The sequence below is a fragment of the Nanorana parkeri genome, unplaced genomic scaffold (genome assembly GCF_000935625.1).
Source record: "Nanorana parkeri isolate BGI_ZX_2015 unplaced genomic scaffold, ASM93562v1 scaffold489, whole genome shotgun sequence".
Classification (NCBI taxonomy): domain Eukaryota; kingdom Metazoa; phylum Chordata; class Amphibia; order Anura; family Dicroglossidae; genus Nanorana; species Nanorana parkeri.
In genome coordinates this window covers 1,106,865-1,133,274 of record NW_017306757.1, presented here as the reverse complement: position 1 = coordinate 1,133,274, position 26,410 = coordinate 1,106,865, and the positions used below count along the sequence as shown (strand labels likewise).

General features: G+C 45.0%; 1 protein-coding gene across 1 annotated transcript in view; it reads left to right on the top strand.

The window, feature by feature from the left end:
* Positions 1–215: 215 nt before the first annotated feature.
* LOC108790634 (tyrosine-protein phosphatase non-receptor type 11-like) overlaps positions 216–26,410 on the top strand; it is a 123,401-nt gene continuing 97,206 nt past the window's right edge. The window contains exon 1 of the mRNA XM_018560941.1: positions 216–405. Coding sequence (XP_018416443.1) covers positions 392–405 — 14 coding nt within the window. The 5' untranslated portion in view covers positions 216–391. The remainder of the gene's footprint in view (positions 406–26,410) is intronic.

Here is a 26,410-nt window from a genome sequence, read left to right as displayed (position 1 = left end):
CACGTGGGCGTTGCATTTTCGGCGCCGTGACGCGCATCACCCAGACAGCCAATTGGCAGCTAGATATTGGGAGTGACTGAAAGCACTACCGTCTGATTGGCAGGTGATTTCAGTGCAAAGCTGAGACCGGTTCGGGAGCGTGGTCTTTCTTAAATATTCTATGAAGGGGCGGGCAGCGCTGCGTTATGTGGTCATGGTGGGTGTGATTGTGGGAGGGGCTATGGAGTCCGGGAGTTACAGGCGCTCACTGGGGGTGACCGGATCTGTATGAAGCAGAGGAGCCGGGAGAGCAGATACCCCGGGACTCACAGCGGCTCATCACTGCTGGAGGAGGCAGATCGAGACCGGTCCGCTTTGTGAGCTGCGCAGATAGGCCGAGCGGAGAACTGACATGACGTCCCGCAGGTAGGAGAGAGCCAACAGAGACTAAGAACCGGAGTATAGACTGACATCCCGTGTACGGCACTCATCACTGTGCTGTCCATTCATTACCAACACGGGGACACTCACCTATGTCACCCACCTCTCATTCCTGCTAAATTCTGCACCACCTTCACTCCGTACCCCATACTTCCAATCTCGAGCCATGTCACCCCCTCTTACACTTTTATTCCAGGTACCCTCCCCCCCTTTCATCACTTCTCTTTCCCCGTATCTCCCCCTCTGTCACTTCTTCTGCTCCTGGCTGTCTCCGCCCCCCATCTCTTCTGTTCTTTGGTGTCACCCCACTCTGTAATTTTTGCCTCTCTGTCACCCCCTGTGTTCTCTCTGGTCCCCCAAGTCCTCACTCTGTCTCCTTTGTTCTTGTTTCTCGCCATCTGGGCTGTCACAACTTTAATAAAACTGGAGAACAGAAAATAAACACAATATTGACTTGTTCTCCTCACCGACCAATCAGGTTCATCTTTAATTTTATGGCCAAACGAGGTAAGAAATCTGATTGGCCGATAATTGCACATTCCTCGTTTTCTGCCTCCGTGTCTCTCGTGTTGTCAAAACATTTTCCTGGTTTATTCTGCACATTGTTGTCTCTTTATTTTTCTGGCTTTGGTATTTCCTCCTCTCGCAGCATCTCCTCTTCAGCACCCTGTTGTCGGCCCTCCTTTCCTCTGCTGATCCATCTTTTATCCTGCCTTGGATTACGTTTCCTACTCTCGCAGCATCTCCTCTTCAGCCCTCTGCGCCCTGTTGTCGGCTCTCCCTTTCCTCTGCTGTTCCATCTTTTATCCTGCCCTGGACTACGTTTCCTCCTCTTCAGCCCTCTGCGCCCCGTTGTTGGCCCCCTTTCCTCTGCTGATCCATCTTTTATCCTGCCCTGGACTACGTTTCCTCCTCTTCAGCCCTCTGCGCCCCGTTGTTGGCCCCCTTTCCTCTGCTGATCCATCTTTTATCCTGCCTTGGATTACGTTTCCTACTCTCGCAGCATCTCCTCTTAAGCCCTCTGCGCCCTGTTGTCGGCCCTCCTTTCCTCTCCTGATCCATCTTTTATCCTGCCTTGGATTACGTTTCCTACTCTCGCAGCATCTCCTCTTAAGCCCTCTGCGCCCTGTTGTCGGCCCTCCTTTCCTCTCCTGATCCATCTTTTATCCTGCCTTGGATTACGTTTCCTACTCTCGCAGCATCTCCTCTTAAGCCCTCTGCGCCCTGTTGTCGGCCCTCCTTTCCTCTGCTGATCCATCTTTTATCCTGCCCTGGACTATGTTTCCTTCTCTTCAGCCCTCTGCGTCCCGTTGTTGGCCCCCTTTCCTCTGCTGATCCATCTTTTATCCTGCCTTGGATTACCTTTCCTCCTCTTCAGCCCTCTGCGCCCTGTTGTATGCCCCCTTTCCTCTGCTGATCCATCTTTTATCCTGCCTTGGATTACCTTTCCTCCTCTCTTCCTGGATGGTGCCGCTTGCTTGTGAACTTCTGTGGAACTCCAGGTAGAAATATTTATGTTTACTTACATTGGTCCAGCTTGGCCCGGTGTTAGTCTCACCACACACACACGTTACAAAGGCCTCTAGATCTAGCAACATGTCTGTAGTCCAAGGGCCGGCCTGATTGGATACAAATTGATCGGAGAGCTTCAGTAGGGTGTACACTGTTATATTTTTGAACTTTATATACTTTTGAACAAAAAACACATTCCTCCTTTCACAATGGACGAAACTCCCGATGTGAGCTTTGTATACTGACGGGGACGCTGGCGGCTGTCAGAATACCCCAAGGTTGCCTGAAGCTGATTGGCTGCAAGTACCATGCCGGCTACGTATTTACAACGTGTTCCTTCAGGAAGAGCATTCCTGCTGAATTGTGGCCGAGTGTACGGGGGAAATAGAAGTGACAGAGGGGGGGGATATGTGAAATAGAAGTGATGGAGGGGGGAGACACAGAGAGAGAAGTGATAGAGGGGGAGAAGCAGAGAAATCAAAGTGATGGAGACACAGAGAAAGAGAAGTGATGGAGAGGGAGACTCAGAGAAAGGGAAGTGATGGAGGGGGAGACACAGGGAAATAGAAGTGATGGAGAAAGAGACACAGAGAAAGAGAAGTGATGGAGGGTGCGACGCAGAGAAAGAGAAGTGACGGAGAGGGAGAGACAGAGAAAGAGAAGTGACGCAGGGGGAGACACAGAGAAAGAGAAGTGATGGAGAGGGAGACACAGGGAAATAGAAGTGATGGAGAGGGAGACACAGGGAAATAGAAGTGATGGAGAGGGAGACACAGGGAAATAGAAGTGATGGAGAGGGAGACACAGAGAAAGAGAAGTGACGGAGAGGGAGACACAGAGAAAGAGAAGTGATGGAGAGGGAGACACAGAGAAAGAAAAGTGACGCAGGGGGAGACACAGAAAGAGAAGTGACAGAGAGGGAGACCCAGAGAAAGAGAAGTGACGCAGGTGGACACCCAGAGAAAGAGAAGTGACGCAGGGGGAGACCCAGAGAAAGAGGAGTGACGCAGGGGGAGACACAGAGAAAGAGAAGTGAGGCAGGGGGAGACACAGAGAAAGAGAAGTGACGGAGGGTGCGACACAGAGAAAGAGAAGTGACGGAGGGTGCGACACAGAGAAAGAGAAGTGACGGAGGGGGAGACGGTGGAAAAAGAAGTGACGGAGTGGGAGATACGGGGGGAAATGGAAGTGATGGAGGGGGAGACACGGGTCACTTGCTCGGCACAGTGGCCATTTAGCAAACGCCTAGTATTTATATCAATGAATACTAGACCTTCTCTGATTGGGCGTCACAATCCACCTATCGTCCACCTTTCTGTGCTGAGCGAGTGACCCGCTGTATTATTACTGCACAGAGTAAGCTGCTCAGCCCAGCGCCATTACAGGACCCCAGAGATCACTGTAAAGCACTGTAATGGCTTCGGCTGCTACAGAGTTTTACAGAATCCTTGTGGGCTGACCAGGTATACAATTACATACTTACAATGGGCCAAGGTGGACCAATGGAATTCTACATAAATATTGATACCCGGAGTTCTACTTTAAATAAAACGTTTTACCTACAGATGCTCTGATGGGAGCGGTGAGTTAGCAGACAGTGTTTTTAGCTGCTTGTGTGGGCACATTTGTGGTCTTTAGTTGTCAGTCATATTTCAGACTTCGTTCTGGTACTACAGACAGCCTTGGGGGATGCCGGGGGAAGCCTCTGATGCAAGATAGAACTGAAATAAAAATCTTTACAATCTTCCTCTGTAATTGTCTGCGTATTCTGGATTACATTGCTTCATCAATATCTATTTTTTATATGCTCAAGTGAAAGCATAAGTGTACACTTAACATAATACTTTGTAGAGATCTTAAAGGGGATGTAAAGTCCCAGCATACACTATCCTGTTATTCGATCAGCATTGTAATAGGAATACTTACTAGAGTTGTTTTTGATAATGCAATCGAAGCTAACTTGAAGAAATCCCTTTTACGTAGTGAGTGCTGCCTTCCATCACTTTCAACAACTTCCTGGATTCCCAGTGTGCTTTGCTTCTCTTTCCCTGCTGCTTGGGGTGAGGCAATATTGATTTCTCCTTACTACATACCCCACCATGCACTGCTTCCAGCAAGCAGTGATAATGTTACATTGTTCAGATTCTGAGTTGTAGTTCAGAAGGCAGGCTCTGTGAGAGTGGTGATTATTCACAGAGCTGAGTGAAATTGTGTAAGTGCATTGCGGAAGTACATCCTATGTAAGTAAGTTCACAAACATTTAAAAGGATATGTTTATTAGGAGTGGGATAGAACCTATGGAGATTCAATATAGAAATTCAATTATATTTTAGTTTTTGACCATAGGTACCCTTTAAAGAGGACTTCCTGTTCTGTAGGGTAGGCTTCATAAAGAGAGCCTGTCACCTCCGAATAATATCACATAAGGGATTGTTATCCCCTGTGTGATGTCAATAAAGTTCATTTTTTTAAAAGGCATCTTTTAGGCATGTTTACAAATAAATACTTATAGATAATTTCAAGCTGTTTACTCTTTGCATACCATATTTTTCTTTTCCTCCCCATTGTTCTCACTGTGGCCATTTTCACTAAGCAGATTAATCCATCTCCCTTTACTTCCTGGAGTTCTGGATCTTTCACATCAAACATGTGGCATTGCACATCATCTCAGGGGGAAGAAAATGCCTTTTCCCCAATATTGTGAGATTTTGCAGTTTACAGATGAGCCCAGTAAGGCACTGGTGATGCAGCCTTCCCAGGATGCATAAGTGAGGCCAGGGCTACATTACCAGTGCCTGACTCAACCAAAAAGTAGAAAAACAGTAATTGTAAGTAAAAGCAAAAAATGTTTAACTAATGAAAGTGAGATGATGTTGCAGAGTTACATGCTGGAGTGATTTTTAGTGAAAGGGGGTAAAGGTCCATTTTAACAGCAATGGCCTAAAGGCCTTCCAGCTGTGGTGAAACTACAAATCCTTATCATGCATCTGCCTATGGAAGTCATGCCTGTGGCTTTTAAAGTCTTGCAGGGCTGACAGATCCGAGGCGCCAGATTGCCGTATATATAAATTGTGTCCTGGCGCCTGGGCTCTTGACAGCCCATTCACCAGAGGGGGGGGGGGGTTCTACATTACAGGGCTAAATGTAGAGCATGGGAGCCAGCACTTGTTTTTGTACAGGTGATGTGCCCAGATTACTTGCATAGCAGCCTGCTCGTCCGTCCCCCTCCTCCAAAGTCCGTCCCCCCAGCCGTCCCCTCCCCGCCATGGTTTTAGGGCTCCCTTACTTTTCTGGGGAACCCGGGACCACGGCAATAACTTCAGGATGGAGAGCGGGAAGGAGAGCGGAGAACGTCTGTTCTCTGATCTGCTCTGTGATCAGTGACACAGGAACGTTCTATTTACAGCACTTCCTGTGTCAGCTGTCACATGTGGAGCTGTGCAGAAGATCCACCACAATGCTAGGTTGGACTTTCTGTTCTGTAGGGCAAGCTTCATAAAGAGAGCCTGTCACCTCCGAATGATCTCACATAGGGGCTTGTTATCCCATGTGTGATATCAATAAAGTTAATTTTAAAAAAAAGTGATTAAAAAATACTAAATAATGAATAAAAGTGATAAGAAGGTATACAAATAATAAAATAAATACCACTTAAAATATAAACCAACCTCGCCATTTGCGTGCAAAATAAATGCATGCCTAGTGCATTGTGTGTGTGCTGAGTGCTGCCCCCATGCCATCGTGTGCTATATTGTGGTAGCTGGGCAGCAGCACTCTCTAGCACGCACAATGCGCATTAAAGGGTAATTTCACTTTCCCAAGTAATTTGGGAAAATGGAATTACCTGCTTAAATATGGCCCCCTGTCTCCGCCCCACTAAAGTTTAAAAAAATAAAGTTAAAGTGACATTAAACCCTCAGATTTTTTAACATAAACCAATACTGTAATGTGTGCCTTACTGTAATCCATGGTTGTTTCCCTTCTCTTTGCTGCTCTTCCTTTTTAAATCCTCATGTCTTCTCATGCTTGGGGAGAACTTCCCTTTGCAGCTCAGGGCCTCTTCCTGTAGTGCTGGCTCAGGTTACAAGCCTATACAAACTTATACACAGACACCGTGTATCCATTCCTGAGACAAGGCAGTCTGCTGCAAAACAGGAGTTCTGCAGAGCATGAGCACAGATACAGATTTAAAAGGAAGAGCAGCAAAGAGAAGGGAAACAACCATGGATTACAGTAAGGCGCACATTACAGTATTGTTTTATGTTAAAAAATCTAAGGGTTTAATGTCACTTTAAATTAAATTTAAAAATGCCAAACAAAAAAAATTTAAGTTCCCTGTGAACAAAACCTGGCTTCTAATTTTTTTGGGGGGCTGGCTCCTGGATTCAAAGAAACATTTTCAAGCCCTGCCTTATGGGACTTGTAGTTTCACCTCAGCAGGAGGGCCCAAGTTTGGCTACCCCAGGCCTAAAGGATGTAGTCTTGTTTTGCATATATATATTTTTTCTGGTTTTTGGTGTCCTTTTCATTCCTTATTCTTGTTTTCCCAGAGCTGTTTGTTTACATTCACAGTGTAAGTGAACAAACCCTAAGGCCCCATTCACACCTGAGCATTTTGTAGTTCACATGCCTTAGCACTGCAACTCCCAGCAGGAGGAATCCCATTGTTTTTGATGGCCCTTGTACATATCTGAGCGTTGATTGTAGCAAAACTCCTGTAGCTCGAAAAAGTACATGAGCTACTTTTGGGGAAGAGTTGTGCATTTTGGCTCTGATATGCTTTAATGGAAGCGCCTAAGAAATGCGTAACATGTTTTTTTTCATCTGTTTTCTTGCCTAGTAACTAGGTGGTGTGAACTGGCCCTAAAATGGGCTGCCTTACGTACTACAAACGCCGCGAAGAAGCCCATGTAACAGATTTAGCTGTGAGCTTTGAGTGTTTTTTTTTGTTTTGTTTTGTTTTTTAACACTCTATGTATTAAGTTATGCATTGGACTTTGAGCTGCAGTCCAATGCATTTGTATGCGTTTTTGATGCATTTTGATGCATTCCAGTACGTTCCAGACCAGAGAAAATGAGACTAGCAGTATTTTCTATGTCCGTGCGCTAGTGTGAACAGAGCCCAGAAATACCATAGGGATAAAAGGCACATAATAAATGACATAATAGACAGTAATACTCAGTATGAGGTATAACTTCACCTACATGGGGTTACTGATTGTGATATCAGATCCCGGCCCTGGGTAACCCTGAAATAGTAAGGCCTTTCATTTGAGCGTTTTTTTAATTGCGTGTTGACGCGCATGCCATGGCGCACATCTTGATTGCTGTGTTTCGAGTGCCATGAACAAATAAAGACACCACAAGTGCGACAATCTCTTTTCATGCTTTCCTTAACGCACACAGAATCAAACAATTTTGTGCATGTTCACCCGTGCTGCTAGTGTGGATGGAAGACAACACAATTTTTATTTTTTAAGGTATATGAGTGAATTAGTGAAGGGGTGTCACCCCAATGTCAGTTTACTTCTTGCTGCGTTTTGTTGGGGAGATATTCATTCACTTCAGATCTCCAAAACAACAGGAAGTGAAAGGAAACCTCAATGAAGTGAGGAGAATTCCTTCTTAGTTGTCACGAAAACGGGGGACCCATTAGAGTCACCCTTTTGTTCTGGTGACAACTGTAAAGTTTTGGATATGCTAGCTCTTTCTGTCTTGGTGACAGTTAGGGATGCACCGATACTAGTATCAGTCCCGATGCCGAGTATTTGGGCGAGTATTCGCCCAAATGCTCTGATGTCTAGCCCGATACTTCCGGTATGTCATTACACGCTGCCCGGCTTCCTGATTGGCTGGGAAGCCGGCTCCATGCTCTCTTGTCACTTTATTCTAGCTACTGCAAATAGGTAATACTTTATCTGTGTTTGGTCCCGGCTGCAGAACTCTGCTTCCCAAACGGCAGTACAGGAGGAAGTGTGTGCGGGCGCATGCGCAGTCGATATCACCGGAGGAGAGACACAGAGCAAGTAAATGCATGCAGCGTGGAGCGTGCACGCAGGACAGTGTCTGTGGGACATAGGAATCAGCGCTGGATCAGAGAGCGGCACCAGCGCTGGAGGGACTTTTGGAAAGGAGTGGAAGGAAGAGGATGTTTGCATAAAGAGGCATCACATAAGGGAAGTCCTTAAAGCAGGCTGGGTTCACACCATTTTCCGGACCAGATCTGGAACATAGTGCAATGCTATTTTGCCTCAATTGGAACTTTAATTTTTTTTTTTTAGCTTATAATGGCCTTACAGGTGCGTCCCATGCATTTTTTTATATGTTCTAGTGCAGTGGTGGCGAACCTTGGCACTCCAGCTGTGCCAAAACTACAAATCCCAAGATGCACCTGCCTCTGGGAGTTATGTCTGTGGCTGTCAGAGCCTTGCAATGCCTCATGGGACTTGTAGTTCCAAAACAGCTGGAGTGCCAAGGTTCGCCATCACTGTTCTAGTGCATTCCAGACCAGACAAAATATGACAAGCAGTATTTTTCTGCTCTGGTCAGGAACGGACTGCACTGGTGGGAACAGAGGGAAATAGCATAGTGATACATTGGGATGCATTTTCCGTCCGGAAATGGTCTGGTCTGGAGGTAATCTGGATGTGGTGTGAATGGGCCCTAAATGTCACTTTAACCCTTGCAGTGCAGGGTAGCCCCACTGCAAGGGTAAGTTTTTTTATTTGCCCAGAGTTCTTTTAAGGACATTCTGACATTCCTGGGTGGCATTAGCTAATCACAGATTGCCTGGAGTTATTTTTTTAACGCCTGTAATTTCTACTGTGTTTTGCAATTGTTTGAAGTGAAGAGCTATAGTTACACAGCACACAGCATGTCATTATGCCAGCTTTGGTTTTCAACCACCACATGCCTACATTTGTATTGTGTAAGGTTATGTCTTATTTTTATTTAATATTTGAAAGAGATTTTTCCACTTTCAGCTACAAAGTGCAACCCGTTGACCTGCTGGTATTCCCCTTCTCTGGACCTCAGCCGAGCAGCACTGAGGCTACCACTGATTCAAGCTGGTTGGCTTCCTACAACTGGAGGCAGCCAGGTCGTCTCAGAAGCCTATTAAAGGTAAATGGGTTTCTGTGCCGAGCTGCATCTCCGTCTGCTCAGCAGTAATATACAGAGCACTAACCAGAGGTTCCATGAGAGTAGTCTGGGAGTGGCCCATAGGCTTTGCCTTTTTTTTTTTTTTACACTGGATAACATATATGCTACCTGGCTAATTGCTTTCAAGCGGCATGAATAAGATATTAAAAAGTGTTTCAAGGATCCACCACTCTGCAACATCTCAGGTCTCAGTCTCACTGCATACTTGTTCTGGGCCAGAGAATCCAAACTGGTTAAATTTTCCTGTAAGTGGCGTTGCTTTTTCTGGAATACTTAAGCAGCCCAGTGGATGACTCTGTGAAGTGGCGAGCGGCGAGAGTCTTCATGAGCGTGTTACTATCCGGAGTTTAATGCTGCCCCCTCCCATTATGTTAAGTAGGCTTGCAGGTACCCCGTGCATCTGCACAGCAGGAGCACACACAGCAGGGTGACAACGCCAGTGCTCAATTCAAAAAGGATGTGTGTGAGCTTTGTAACCTTTGAAAAGGAAGTGCCAGGGCTCTTAGGTTCATTTATAGAGAAAGTGCACTTTTTTCTTTCTGTCCCCCCTCCGCTGACCTCACAGAGCCCACCTCCCCTCTCCGCAGAGGCATACTTATTGAGATCTAGTGGCCGTGGACTCCTGCATTTGTATACATCTAACGCCAAAGTCTTCTCACTGCTGGCTGCGTCTGCAATATACTGACTACAGAGTTCAGCAGTTTGGAAGAGAGGACGCTCTGTGTCAGCTCCCAGTCATGACATACATTTACAGAGGTCCGAGGACTCTCCCTGCACCGGGTGCTTGAGTGACCGACAGCACTGTCATATTATTGTATATGGGTGGAAGGGGAGGAAATTAAATGTATCTCCCGGTAGCTGAACGTATGGCGGTGAATTGAAGGGAAAGTGGGTACAGCTGGGGAGGGTGTTTCTGTATCCTGTATGAACCAAGCACAGGATCGCTTGCAGCATTCTTACACCCAGAACAACGCCAGTCTGAAATCCTTCTATGCATGTCTGTTCCAGGTCAGTAACTCCAAATATTGAAGCAGGACGGTCAGCATGGCCCAGGCAAAAACTGCGAGCAGGTGCGCCATTTATTAAAGAAGACATGCTATGCCTCTTTGCAATAAAACAAACTAAGCTACCGGTTCAGTCTTCTGTACTCGGTAGAATGTTCTCAGCACACCGGAACATGGACTCTTCTGTCTATGTTTGGGAGTTATGTTATTCTGGCCCGGCCAGTGGATATGGCTAAACACCCTGGACATGTAAGAAGAATTGCTCCAGCGAGGGCAGGAGGTGAGTTCAGTTCCACTTTAAAGAGATTCTGTCACTGCTGGCAGGGGGACACAGTGCTGCAAGTATAAAGTGCAGGATTCTAGGGATGTCTATGGTTGTCCCACAGACCTTCCTGTTATGGCAAAATGCCGGGCCGATCTAACTGGCAAAGCTCTGAAATTTCCAAGCAGTGTCCTATCGTGCTGCTATACCCCACCTCCACATATTCCTGTTGGCTCACCACTAGGATAAGCAGCCTCATTGGTTAATAGAAGTGCGCAGAAGGGGCAAGCAAGCTTCGCCGCTACCAGAAAATTCCAAAGCTTGGCCAGAGATTGAGCCGTGACGGGGAAGGTTTAAAGGGGATTCTGCAGCACCTAGACCCTCCTGCACTTCATACTTGCAGCAGTTTCTCCCAGTGACAGAGTCTCTTTAATACTTTTTGAGATCTGTAGACGTGAGCGCAAAAGCTGAGCCTGTCCGCGGCTGAATATTCCTCGGATAGTTGGAACTCTGTTAGCTCATGCCAGGGTAAATATTTGGCAGCTGTTGCAGGGAGTTGGAAATCTAATTGCAGAGCTAAGCTGATGTTGGCTGCAGAATGGATATAAGGAAATGCTGTTTCGGGTGGATTGCGCTCCTGTACCAGCTGCCTGTAATGAGCTTTCCTTTAAATTGCATTAGTGAGTATGATACTTCTGAAAACAATCGGTAATTATTGCTGCTAATGGGCCAAGCATCCTTGCCGTGATGAACTAACTTTTCCAGCATGAAATCCCCGGCTGTATTTGTAAGTGTCTGTGTGTTGTTGTGCTTTGTATATTGTCCGTCCAGTCACTGTGACAATGTAATGTATGTTTTAACATCTAGAAAATATATTTTAATTTAAGGTTCAAAACATACCTTTGCAATGGTGTATGTTGCAACTGCAACTCCCATTGTGTGTTGGCACATTGCGGTTCCATTTATTTTGAATGGCAGCCCAACACACTAAGGCAACACAGCTTGGACGAAACATGCATTGCAGCTCACTACAACACTCGGTAAGGCACTACCATGCATTGACATGCGCCCTGCTGGGGGAAATGCTGCATTTCCATTTTTTTGTATATCCCTGTGTGTTGGCATAATGGATGGGCTGCCATAACGTAACATCCATGAAGGGCGTGACACAACGCACATGTATTAACGCAGCATACAGGAGTGGAGAAGTATGTATGCAGCCTTAACCTCCTCCTAGTCCATCCACAGTTGGGGTTGAACTTGTAGTTCCTATGATTGGAAATGACTGCTGGTTAATGTTACCTTATCCGCCCACTCTTCCTTGTAGTATGTGGTAATCAGGTGGGTACATTGACTCTTTCATCACACCAAATAAAAAAACTACTGCAGGTAGGTGCATGCCTCAGCTGTCTGCTCTTTATATTATAAGCAATGTTAGCTGTTTGATGATAGATTCTTTTGTAAAGTGGTCCTAGTATCAGATGTAGTTGTTCATGTATGATGCATCCATGCCAAGTAATGTGTAAATGGTAATCATCTAGGGTCAGCATCTACTTCCTGGGTTGAGATACTGGCTCAGAGGTGACACAGTCTTGTCCTTTTAAAATGCAGGTCCATTTTCAGTTCATGCTCATGGCCATGTTTACACGTGTCTAATACAGATCAGTCCCTGCTGCATTCTCTCACCTCGTTGTTCCTCTCACCGACCTCTTTATCACTACTCTACCATGTGGTGACATGGCAGGTGGAACCATTGAGCGCTGCAAGGAATTTCCAGCAGTGCTGGTCTCTGCACAGCCTTCTGACAGTGGTTTAGCGTGGTCAGTGCGGCTAAGTAAAGCAAGAGAGCCACTTTTAAAGCACAACTCCGGGAATTACACAAAAAATAACCATGCTGTGCCGGGACAGGGGGGGATGCTCATTAAGTCTAGAGGTTGGAGGAATAGGCTCTATTACTTGCCTTACTCCTTGCTCTGGCAGGTACTCTAGTCTTCTCCCAGATGTTTGAACACAGCCAGGAGCCCCTCATAAAAGGGGCTTTAGAGGAGTGCTCGTACAGAGAAGGGAGCCTTTCCTTGGTAAGCAGTTTAGTGAAAGTTTAGAAGGTGGTCTAAAGAGTCCCAACTGATGAGAAAACACTCAAAAAACATTAAAAAGAAAGAAATAGTGGACTACTGTCTGAGGTCTTAAAGAAGAACTCTGGGAATTAAAAAAAAATATATACCTTTGCATTGGGGCTACCCTGCACTGCAAGTGTTACGTTCTTGTTTTGGTCTAGGGGTCTTGGATAAAGCAGATATACTCACCTAGTCCTCGGTCCCATTGGGCTGCTAGACTGGTCCCTGCAGCTTCTTCTCCCCTGAGCTCCGGGAGTCTAAGGACCACTGACGTCATCACGTGTTATGGTGGTCCATTGCTCTGCATTAGATGTAAGGATGCCGAGGGACATTCCAGAGGGAGAGAGGAGAGTGCTGACTGCCATGAGACCGAGGATTAGGTGAGTAATATAGGTGTTTGGTTTTTTTTAGCCCAATAGCCAAAACGAGCACTTAACCCTTGCAGTGTAGGAGAAGCCCCACTCCAATTGTATTCTTTTTAAATGTTTTAAGTTCTTCTTTAAACTGCCTTATAACCACTTGATGACTGCTCCCGCTATTTTGATTTTGGGCACATGGAGCTGGTGAATATAAGAGGATTACACGGAGAGAATGCTGCAAGTGGTTTTGCAGTGACCACCTGAAAACAAACCACTGACCTGTGTAATATCGTTTTCGTTTTCCACTGTAAATTGGGGAACAATTGGTTTCCAGGCAGCTGAGCCACACGTAACCACACCTCAGTGAGCGCCTAGCCAAGGACGGATGCAAGCAAATTGTTATTGATGTGGTTTAATGCATATGAAAGTACTAAAACTGTACACAACAGAAAAAGTACAAATCACATGTGGAGGTGAAAGAAAAACAACGTATTTTTTTATCTGCATCCTTCAGTAAAAACTCTTCTGATGGCCAAAAGTACTCCTGTGTGAGTGAAGTCTTGAAATTTGCCGTGTCAGTACTTTGCCATTGTATGTGACTATATGTCATTTACTGCAGGCCATTGTACTGTGCTATCCTGTATTATCAGCATGATAAAGCTTCCTGTATGCCTTTTACTATCCTTACATACAGGAAGTCTGCAGTACTTGGTGAAAAAAAACACTATCCATGAGACTTTCACTTGGATTTGGCTTTCTTTTATATTTTGAGGCATTACTGTAACTTTTACTTTAAAGCTTATCTCTCTACTTTGCAGCCAAATTGGGTTATGTACTGCATTTAAATGTATAAATATATGTACATTTTCCCCCTGTAACCACACCTTGCCCTGCATCTGCTATAGCTGAAAAGTTATTTTTTGAAGCATTGAGTCTTCTTTCACCCGTTTTTAATCGTTTCGTGTAACTAGATCTACACTTAAGCTGGCTATTTCCCAACATAATGCGAGTTATGAGACCCTCCCAGTCTTCGCCATGTCCTCCCTGTGAAAGTAAGTTCAGTGGTGTAACATACTATACTATACTATATCTAGACAATCAGAAGCTAGATAAAAAAAAATAAGTATAATTTGCTTCTGTAGATATCTCATAGTCCTATGTTAAATAGCAACAGTGTATCTGATTAGATGGATAGTATCTAGCTGAGCTTCAGATGAACTTTGTTGGATACATATAAATAAGTATATACAGTGAAGGGAATTTATCAAAACTGGAGCAGACAAAATCTGGAGCATCTGTGTGTGGCAACCAATCAGCTTCTCTCTTTAATTTTCAAATCTTAATGGAACAAAGTGAAGAGAGAAGCTGATTGGTTGCCACGCGCAGCTGCTCCAGGTTTTGCCTGTGTTCTATCAAAGATTGTGACTGGGTTGGAATGTGTGACCGGTCACGTGGTCACACATTTTAACGTAATCCCGCCCAGATTTTTGGCGGTAGAATATGTGACTGGCAAAAGGTGAAAAATTCCAACGCTTTCTCAGCTGCTCCGGGGCAGATCGGCATCGCGGATGGTATGTGCAGGTGAAATGGTCTGCCCTGGAACAGCTGAAATGTGAAATGTTCTATCCGACTTGTGACTGCGATCTCACATTCCACAAAGTCTGATAGAAGTGACATTTCTGGACTGATCAGCTGCTCCAGGGCAGATCGGTTCTCTTGCACATACAATCTGCGATGCCGATCTGCCCTGGAACAGCCGAGAAAGCATTGGAATTCTTCACCTTTTGCCGGTTACTCATTTCACCACCGAAAAACTGGGCGGGATTACGTTAAAATGTGTGACCATGCGACCGGTCACACATTCCACCGCTGTAAAACTGGGCGCGATTTACATTAAAATGTGTGACCACATCACCGGTCACACATTCTTTTTTTTTAAATTCGTACAGAAATTCGTACAGAATACACAAAATACAAGCATCAGTACAAAGAAACCTGATATACAATAAATCCGCTTGTACTCTTGGGACGTACCAAGAGCTAGAATAACCATAAAGTACCCAGAAATCAAAGTCTACTGACGACCCCTGGAAGTATGTTACCTGAGCATTAATTACAAAATCGTGTAGCTGTGCATGTCATCTAGGCGTATCTTGCAATTAGGGCGAGAAAAGGGGGTCGTGCGAACGGCAGAAACACCTAACTCCATCTTTGTTTTATTTTCACAAATATCCTTATAAAAGACATGCAGGAGGAAGAAAAAGAGAGAGAACAGATATACGCGGGTTGAAAGGATTGCAGAAGTAGCCATGAGAAGTAGAATTGGTAGGCATCTGAAAGGAAAGAGGGAGGAGAGAGGTACCTGGACCACTGCCCATATTCCCCATTGGTGGGAGATCGTTTACGTCCGGGAAGGTGAAGTAGCTTTCACTAGTTCCCCTCAGGTGTAACGATTATTGGGTGACGGGAACGGCTGGAGGAATAAGTGCTTGCGTGACCCCGGACAGGAGATCCGTGTAGCGAGCAGAGTGTTGGAAATATATCCACGCTCCCCAGGTGGACAAGAACTGCTTCTCCGTGTTTCTCAGGGTGGCTGTTAGGTCCTCCATGGCGTATACCTCTCGTACCTTAGACAGCCACAATGCCATCGACGGAGGGTGTGGTTGCTTCCACATCAGAGGAATGGAGGCTCTGGCTGCGTCCAACAGGTGGCGTGTGAGCGAGCGTTTGTAAGTGGCATGAGGTGTCGCTGTCATGTGCAAGAGGCAGGCCGCTGGGTTATCTGTGAGGTCTGTCATGGTCAGCTCTTGGATCACAGACAGCACCTGGTTCCAAAAGGGTCTCAACTTCTGACAGGACCAACAGGTATGAAGCATTGTGCCTGTGGCTGAGCCACATCTCCAACACTGTTCAGGTATGGTAGGTCTCATTTTGTGTACGAGCCAGGGAACTCTATACCATCGGGATAAAATTTTGTAGCCAAGTTCCTACACTTTGGTAGCCATGGAAGATTTGAAAGACATGGTGAGGATAGTATGGACCTGTTCCGTAAAGACAATCCCCAATTCTTCCTCCCATCTTGTCATAAATGACGGTACTGTATCAGTAGGGGGTGTGTTGATCAAAGTATAGATGGTTGAAATGGCATGCCGTGAGGGTAGTGAACCTGTGCACATCTCTTCGTATACCGTGAGGGGTCTATCCAGATCTCGGGGGTTGGGGATTGCCCTAATAAAATGCCGAAGCTGCATAGCACTCCAGGAGTCAAGTGGGGGGGGTCAATGAGGCATTGGATGGCCTGAGTAGTAAGCCAATCAGATTCTGCCCGAAAGTCCCTCATTCTGTACTTGTCCGTAATCATCAAGCGAGCTAGTCGAGCATTTTCCGCACCCTTGTTCGTTAGGCCGCTTATGGGGAGTGCTTACCACTGCGGCGAGGCGGCCGGGCGCCATGTTGGAACGGGTCGTCGGCTGCCCAGACATCGAACCGCGGCCGAAATAGTGCCGTATGCTGCGGGTTGAAGCCGATGGTGATGCGCTCCGGGGTCTGTGGCTGCTGGACATGCGGGGAGGGTGAGCAAAAAAGTCCGCTGTAGAGGTTAGAAGAGGAGGCCGTGCAGAGCTCCGGAGTCACACGTTCTCACACTGCCATGTCTAGGCCACGCCCCCACCGGTCACACATTCTAACACCGTCACAAACTTTGATAGAACACCTGCTCCAGTTTTGATGCATTCCCCCTGTATGTGTGTGACATATGTATGTCATATGCCATCTCCTATGACCATACACATTAAAAACTGATTGTACAATCACTGTCCAACCTTTTTTAGGTTCTAGGTAATTAAAGGACCTAAAAAAAAAAAGAAAACTAGACAATAGAAGGACTTGCCTAAACAATTAATTTAAAGTAAATTAAAGCTAAAACTGTTTTTTAGTTCTAGATAGAGTAGAGAAGGATGAGAACACCCATCAGGTGTCAGGTACACTGTGTAGTTACTGGGAAGGCCTCTGCTATGTGGAGAGCTGCTGAACTCAGGCCATCTGAGTCTTGCTGACTAGAGCAGGGGTAGGCAATCTTGACACTTCAGCTGTGACTAAACTACAAATTCCATTTGCCTCTGGAAGCCATGCCTGTTGCTGTCAGAGTCCTGCAGTGCCTTATGGGACTTGTAGTTCCACAACATCTGGACTGTCAAGGTTGCCTACCCATGGACTTGAGACTTTTCTCTTATTAACCAAATAATTTGGTCCAGTGCCTTGCGTATACCTCTGTTTAGGCTTTTATTGCTATCTGTGTCCTCATTAGGGAAATGTACCCTCTCGCTATGTCCTGGTGACTGTTATCACCGAAACTGAACGTAAACAAAACCCCAAAATTTTGGGAGGTCACCAGAACAGAAATAGATGGGAAATCTTTTAATTGGAACACTAGTTCTGGTGGCCCTGCTAACAAACAGGGATTCGGATGGATTTCCTCTCACTTCCTGTTGTGGTTATGGAGCAGGAAATGAGCAATGGGACACAGATGGCAAACCTGATAGGGGTTTTATCTCTCTCTCACTAAAATGGGGGGAAAAAACATGTTTTGACTTTAGTATTACATTAAGGCCTGGTTCACACCTAGGCGTATTGCATATGCGCGTCTGTCGCACATTTTTTTACCGCCATTCGTGGTAAAAAATCGCGCAACAAACGTGCGTTTCCGAGGGCTACTTGGCTGTATCCCAATGGAAACGCTCAACAAAAACGGCCCAAAGTAGTACATGTACCTTTTCAGGCGTGGGCCGTTTTGTAGCGCGTTAGGGGCGGGCTGAAATACGCCGAGGTGTGAACCAGACCCATTGAAAACAATGGGATTTTCATGTTTGAGCGTTTTGTAGAGCGTTCGTCGAGCGTAGAACGCGCTACAAAACGTTCAGGTGTGAACGAGGGCTAAAGGATCAGTGCAGTTTAAAACAAAGGACACTTACCCTTTAGGGGTCTTTAAAGAAGAACTCTGCGCAAAAGTGTTCTAAACCCTTGCAGTGGGGCTACCCTGTCACTCACCTGAACCACCGAGCCAGCTGACTGCTTCTCCGGTCACTGAAGCCTCCCTCCTCCTGTCTATAGAGAGGCTCCAGGGAGCGGTCTAAGAACAAGCCGGCTCCTACAAGGGTTAAGAAAAATTCTGTCCGGAGTTCTGCTTTAGGCCTCATTTACACGAGAATCGGCCGACACGTACAGCTCCATTTTGCATGCAAGGCCGTATCGGGCAGCTTCCGGGAAGGACAGGTGCTGCACTGATTAGTACGCAGCCCCTGTCCTTCTCTATGGGAGTATGCGGCCGTACGCTCACCCGCCGTGCAGGTGTCCGTACTCGTACGCTGGCAGGATGGATCCTGTCTGCGTCCGAGCCAGGACACCCGCACCCGTACAGACTTGCACTTGGGGTGAGCGTAGGGCGGCTTATGGCCGCGTATTCTCATAAAGAAGGACAGGGGCTGCATACTAATCACACGCAGCACCTGTCATTCCCGGGAGCTGCCCGATAACGGCCGCGCACGGAGCTGTACGTGATGGCTTTTTCTCGTGTGAATGAGGCCTTAAAGTGACATTAAACCCTCAGATTTTTTAACATAAAACAATACTGTAATGTGTGCCTTACTGTAATCCATGGTTGTTTCCCTTCTCTTTGCCGCTCTTCCTTTTAAATCTGTATCTGTTCTCATGCTGGGCAGAACTTCTGTTTTTGTAGCAGACTGCCTTGTCTCAGGAATGGATATATGGTATCTGTGTGTAGGTTTGCAACCTGAGCCAGCACTACAGGAAGAGGCACTCAGCTGCAAAGGGAAGTTCTCCCCAAGCATGAGAAGACATGAGGATTTAAAAGGAAGAGCAGCAAAGAGAAGGGAAACAGCAATGGATTACAGTAAGGCACACGTTACAGTATTGGTTTATGTTAAAAAAATCTGAGGGTTTAATGCCACTTTAAGGTGAAAAGCATGTACAGTAGCTGACATGGCACACTGGCTATGTGGATGCATACACATACAGCATTGTCAGCTGCAGCAGCAACGCTGTATGTAGCTACAAAATGAAAAAAAGACAGATTTGTACCTGCTACAAATCTCTGTTACAAGCTTGCTAGTGTGACACGTGCCTCGGAGGGGTCTGTGTATTACAGTTACTTTTATACTCAACTTTAATCAAACTAGAAAAAAAAAAACAACCTATAAATGTAGTTCATTATCTGTTAATGTGCTGGCTGTGAGCCATGTTTGGTCACAATATGGCCAACCTGTCAAGATCATTATTGGTTGTTTAGGATCTTTTATTTCATGATATCTGTTATCTTTATGCTTCTCAAAGTATGAGAGTATGTTTGGTTTTGCCTGTGGTTCTCTTTCCTATATAGGCTATAAAAGCATAGGCCATTTAACTTGGTGTCTTGTAGTTTGTAGGGCGCATGCACACAGCCATATTGATTTATATGGGATCTTGCTGGCAGCAAGATGCTGCATAATAAGTTTGCCGTTCTGTCCGAACACATACAAACATAAACCCAATTATGTGTTTATGAGCTGAGATGCGTACATTGTGCGCTGCCACTAATTACACGCGGTTTACATCTCCCCCGGAATGAATCGGCACAATAGCATAGTGGTTAGCACTTCTGCCTTGCAGCACTGAGAGTTCCTGGTTTAATCCCCAGGAGTTTGCATGTCCTCCCTGTGCTTGTGCTTGTGTAGGTTTCCTCCCAGTATTCCAGTTTCCTCCCACACTCTAAAGCAGTGGTCTCAAAGTACCGGCCCGCGAGCCGGTACTATGTGGCTCGCAGAAGGCTCACAAGTTTGGTACGCGGCCACGGACCACGTACCAGACTTGCGGGAGCAGCTACACGGTCTGCATCTCTGTCGGATGCAGACCGCATGGCTGCTTCTGTGCCGCCACTCGCATCCTTTCAGCCGGAGTCTTCGCTAAACGCTGACGAAAAGATTGATTAGATTAGTAAGGTCTGCAGCATAGTTCACCTGAGGGTCACGGGAGGACATAAACTAGCGTCCTCCCGTGACCCAGAGCTGCAGCTGGCGGTATACTGAGACTGCCGCAGCCGGGACGTATCCCGACACTACTGTGGATCCACCCAGCTGCGTGAGTGACAGCTGGCTCTGCCCATCTAGAGGCAGAGCCAGCTGTGCCCACCGCCTCCTCTGTCCGTTCCGCCAGTCAGCGCTGGAGGATCAGACATGGGAGGGGGGGAATCCACATGTCGGTTCGAACTATGAGGTTGAGTGAAAATCACTCGCCTCACAGTTCTCCTTTTTAAAGTTTGAAATTTGGCGAGCTGCCCCCATGGGAGAAAAAAATTTGGCAAGTGGCCCTCAAGGGAATTGAGTTTGAGACCCCTGCTCTAAAGACATGCTGAAAGGTTAATGGGTTCCTATCTAAATTGGCCGTGTGCTTGGGACCTTTAAGTTTCTTGAGGGCTGGGACTGATGTGAATGTACAGTATATAAAGCACTGCATATATTGTCTGAGCTATATAAATACCCATAATGATAATAATTCATGAAGTGCAGGTGCAGAATGAGCTCAACCTTCAGTCATGAAGGCTGCTGCCTCATGATTGAGTTATTACGTCAAGAGCCCTAATGCTTATGGAGGGGTTATATTTTGTATTTCTTTCTAAAGAAACTATATTTACCTTCTCCATACCATGTGATATCCAGAAAGGTGTGTGTGTGTGTGTGCATTGCATACTGGTAAAAACAAAACAAAAGAAAAAAATGGCTAGACATTCACTCATTAATTCATAAATTTGTGTTATTGTTTTGAAAAATATTTTTCCTATGTATAGTTTATAATGAAATCTGCAATATTTGCTCATCATTTGCTTTGCTGTGCTGCGCCGTAGTTGTGCTTTGTGCCGCATGGTGCAGCGGGATCTGTGGCATACTGGCATTTAAGGGGGTTATGACCACAGACTCTGCCTCGTATATTGGGCACCCCACATTGATCTTGTTGGCTATACCTAAATAGGAGATGACAGATTTGCTTTATCTCAGTGGGTCTGGTTTAACAAACATTTCCATACTAGGCTCATACTTCCCCCTCCACCAATAAATGCTTATTGGAATGGAGCTTTTAATTAAATTTCCTAGCCACAGTTGGAATTGTTTAATAGTCACAATGTCTCAAACTAAGCCTGAAGCTTGTTTATATTTCTCTGTTTTAATTGAATGAGATCGGTTATGGTTTTATGATGTTTACAAGAAACCTTAGTTTAGCCGTTGGGTTCCTTATTACATTTACATGTATGCAAATACTTTAGATTTCCTTCCTAGAACAATGGGGCGTCAGACCTGATCCCGGTTAAATAAAATTTGTATATCTGGGTATTTTACTGCTTGTGTGTAGGTTGCCATCACCTTCCTATCTCATTGTGTGCGTACACATTTTCTCAATATTAAGAAAAAAAACTAACATTTTAGGAGGACGCTAATTCTTACAGTTCAAAATTTTTTTATTTATTTATATTCAATACAAGATCCTTGATCCATTCTTACTTGTATACTGGTGTTTGTCCTCCAGATCTGTTCAGTAACTCCAGTATGAAACTTTACCTCTGTTCAGGAGCTTCCTGTAATAAAGACCGGTCACTGCTGCTCTCTCTCCTTGTGCAGGGTGGCTGGTCTGGTCTCCGCCCCTTCCTGTAGTTTTCTGCTGGCAGTCTGTAGTGGGTGGGGTCTGCTGGGTCCCTCCCACAGCTCTGCTCTCTGCACTGGTTATGTACAGCACAGTGATGATGCCACTGCTACTTGTACAAGGTAATGCCTAGATTTGCAAAGGCATTTGCTGGACTCAAAGGGGATTTATATACTTTGTGGCTGTTGAAGAATATATTTCAATGAAGTATTTGTTGCCGGAGTTCAACTTTAAATATTAAAGCTAATCTCTCAGAAAGGAGTGGGCCTTCGCTAATACAAATAGATTTCAGTTCGAGGTAAGGTGTAAGGTGTGTGGGCACCCTTAGAGATGCATTCTGGGGTAGGGTACATCAAAGCACATTGCTGGGAAATCTCATCTATAAACTGCAACATCCCACAAGATCTCAGGAAAAGGCATTTTCCCTGAGATGATGTACATGGTCACATGTGCCAGAGTTCCAGGAAGTAAAGGGAGATTAATTCATCTGCCCTTAGTAAAAATGGCCACTGTGAGAAGAATGGGGAGGAAAAGAGAAATAAGATATGCAAAGAATTAAAAAAAGCCGGCAATTACCTAGAAGTATGTGTTTGTAGATTGTCATTACTAAACATTTCTAAAGGTGTCTTTGTTGTCATTTTAAAGATAAGGGTAACATTTGTCTTTAAGTAAGCTAAAATTTGGTTGTCTCAGCTTACTACATATTGCACATCATTGCTTTTTGCACGTCGTTCCTAAAAAAAAATCTCTCCATTCAAACCGAGGATAACCGTATTATTGCTGAGTGACTTCCTGCAAAATATTGTCTTTTTCTGTGCGTTCAGTCCTTGGTTCTGTTTCCATGCAGTTGAACTGTTTGCCTTTTTTTGATGCTACAGTTCTCTACCTGGGAAGTTTCAACTCTGCCTCCTCGAACCTGCTTGATCTCATGGGCGGCCTTAAGCGCCAGTTTTTTTGGATAGAGCGGGGAAGGAGTAGAACTTGTTTAATCCTTCTATTGCTTTGTCACTGTTATGGAGATTAACACTCGTTCCCTCTCCGTGACAAAAACCTGAAGTTGGAATCTTCCCAATGGGAACATGGAAATATAAACATGATGTCAATTCTAACCCTCCACTCATTTTAAAGCTGAACTCCAGAGAAAGAGCTAAATAGACCAAATACATTTACGGGAGCTGTTTTAGGATTTTTGTATTTCTGTACATCCAGTCCTGAGATCTACACAGCTGTTCCCCACAGCACGCCCCTGTCTAGCGGGGGAAAGGTCCACTCACCACCCCAACCTGTGACTGCACAGTGAAAGAAGCGCCACACCAATGTGCTCATCTCTCTGTTAAGCCGGTGACATACTGCATGCGAAGTAGCGCGGATCGGTGGTGCATGGACCTTCGCATGTTGTGTGTCGTGTCATTTTCACTCCGGTGCGTTAGCTTGCAAGAGCTCGCATAGCTGAGCGTGCCGAGATGAAAAATGTCTTCTTCTGCCAATCGGCTTGCACTTATAAACTCCTGTGACGTCCATTCGGTTGTTACTCTCAAGCTGTTTGCTAAAGATGCCGTCTTTCATCTGGCCGCGCTCATCTCAAGCACTGCGTGCGATGGTCTGTGACTCGCCGCTTTGCTTTGCTCCGCATGGGTTCGCATGCAGTGTGTCACGGGGCTTTAGGGCTTGTTCACACCAATTGCTGCATGCTCTTTTTTTTTGTGTTTGCAGTGTTTTGCCACGTGTCTGAGTGTACTGTGGGAGGGAGGGCGTGGTTGCGGGGCCATTGACTTCAACGCACCGCCACGCCCCCTCCCACCCCAGAACAAAGAGGGATGTTTTGTGAGCGATTTTGCGGTGCGTTCCAGCAGCTACCGCTCTGGAACGCACTGCAATTGTTGTGAACAAGCCCTTACTCTGCTACTATCAGAATGTTCCTTGCACTGCAGCAAACCTGATTGGCATCTCGTGCTGCTTCCTCCCCCAGTCTGAGCTCTGCTTTCTAGAGACTGCAACAGGCTGATCCCAGATGAAATTCAGGTACTGACACACCTTGCATTTGATTAAATTACAATGAATTGATTTATAGATCTCTATTCATTTTTACCTTGTGATATTTACTTATAGTTCAGCTTTAAAGTTTTTTCTTTAGATTGGGATTGTGAATACCTCCTAAATTGATTTTGGTGTCCGTCATCCTATATCTGTATGTCCATCTGTCCATTTATCTAATCCTTTGTCTGTCTATGTATAGACCTCCCTACAGGGCACAGACAGGCGCCTTTAAAAACACAGAATAAAAATATGCAAAGTAATAAAAGTTACAGCTGCTTAACAACACTGCATGCGATTTATATATAGAATTCTGTTGCGGTTTCTTCATTTTCCTACTGAGCTGGGGAACAAGTCACTCTCATTTAGACTGATGTGGAGCTAAGCTTGCGGGTTCCTGTATGTTTGCAGCTGTTTAGCTGCTCATGGTTGGGTAATATGAGAATGTGCACTGTAATTCCACAAGCTACTGAATACCTGCAGCAATTTTTTCCTGAAGTTTGTGTGATAAATTAATAATTTAACGTAATTTAGAAATGAAAGTAGAAGCTTTGTAAGTAGCGGGTTGTTCTCTCTTTTTTCTGCACAGTGCTATGTAGGAAATATTCAGATCGCATCTTTTCCAATTGGAACCTGTGGACATTAGAGTGAGGTATAGTTTGGTAAATAGGGTACAATTTCTGGTAAAATGTAAAGCAAACATGTCAGGAAAAATATGGCAGCTTCCATTGTTGTAAATTACCCTTTAAAGAAGGACTCCAGGAATGTAAAAAGTTGATGCTTGTAGTGGGGCTACCCCCGCACTGCAAGGGTTAACTGTTCATTTTCCTCCAGGGGCCAGAAAAGAGAAAATATGCTTATCTGATCCTCGGTCTTGCAGCAGTGATTGCTCACCTGTCCCCCTCCGCTCTGGCTGTGAAATGTCCCTCAGTGTACTCGTGTCTAATGCAAGTGACTGGACTGCATTAGATATGATGATGTCACGTGTCCTTAGACAGCAGGAACCCAGGGGAAAAAACGGCTGTGGGGATGGGTCTAGCACCCAGGCGGGATCGAGCATCGGGTGAGTATATCTTTTTGTTTTTTTTTGTTTTATTTGAGCCTGTAGACCAAAATGAGCATTAACTCTGGCAGTGAGGTTACCTTTTTGCATCTATTGATTTTGGTGTCCGTCATCCTATATCTGTATGTCCATCTGTCCATTTATCTAATCCTTTGTCTGTCTATGTATAGACCTCCCTACAGGGCACAGACAGGCGCCTTTAAAAACACAGAATAAAAATATGCAAAGTAATAAAAGTTACAGCTGCTTAACAACACTGCATGCGATTTATATATAGAATTCTGTTGCGGTTTCTTCATTTTCCTACTGAGCTGGGGAACAAGTCACTCTCATTTAGACTGATGTGGAGCTAAGCTTGCGGGTTCCTGTATGTTTGCAGCTGTTTAGCTGCTCATGGTTGGGTAATATGAGAATGTGCACTGTAATTCCACAAGCTACTGAATACCTGCAGCAATTTTTTCCTGAAGTTTGTGTGATAAATTAATAATTTAACGTAATTTAGAAATGAAAGTAGAAGCTTTGTAAGTAGCGGGTTGTTCTCTCTTTTTTCTGCACAGTGCTATGTAGGAAATATTCAGATCGCATCTTTTCCAATTGGAACCTGTGGACATTAGAGTGAGGTATAGTTTGGTAAATAGGGTACAATTTCTGGTAAAATGTAAAGCAAACATGTCAGGAAAAATATGGCAGCTTCCATTGTTGTAAATTACCCTTTAAAGAAGGACTCCAGGAATGTAAAAAGTTGATGCTTGTAGTGGGGCTACCCCCGCACTGCAAGGGTTAACTGTTCATTTTCCTCCAGGGGCCAGAAAAGAGAAAATATGCTTATCTGATCCTCGGTCTTGCAGCAGTGATTGCTCACCTGTCCCCCTCCGCTCTGGCTGTGAAATGTCCCTCAGTGTACTCGTGTCTAATGCAAGTGACTGGACTGCATTAGATATGATGATGTCACGTGTCCTTAGACAGCAGGAACCCAGGGGAAAAAACGGCTGTGGGGATGGGTCTAGCACCCAGGCGGGATCGAGCATCGGGTGAGTATATCTTTTTGTTTTTTTTTGTTTTATTTGAGCCTGTAGACCAAAATGAGCATTAACTCTGGCAGTGAGGTTACCTTTTTGCATTTCTGGAGTTCCTCCTTTAAAACCCCCCAAACATCATCTATTTCTTAAATTAGAGACCCCATAGACTATAGTGGTAGTTGCAATGTTTCGATGTTGCACATTTCAACTTTTTATCAAATGTATATTTTCAGTAAAAACAATACACTTACATGTTAGTGAACCACAGACACCATATAATCCACAATTTTTGGGGTAAAATAGAAGATATGAGGTTGTGTCAAGTATATAGATCCCAAAATTGCAAGTGCCCATAAAATGACAAAAATCTACAGTACCCAAACTTATCCCCTAGAACTGAATGAAATGTTTTAAGTAGTTACAAAAAGTAAACTGTGCAATGCGCTGTAATCTGTGGCAGTGCGTGTTGATGGTGTGAATGGACACTTAATGCTTTTGAACTTGAGGATGAATTGTTCCACAGAGCTTGCTGCTACTCAAGTTCAGCAGTTTTTGTTTTAATTCTAAAGACCGATGGTAGATGGCTGGCTGGCTAAATGGATAGATGGATGGCTGGCTGGGTAGACAGGGCAGACGTGTGTTTATGTGTAAATATATATATTTTTTTCTATTTGGTGAACTAAGTGGTTTTGAAGGAATAAGACGCCATAATTAACTGTGTAATGGTTTATGGATATTTACAAGTTTTTGCTACGGGTACCCACTATGAATTCT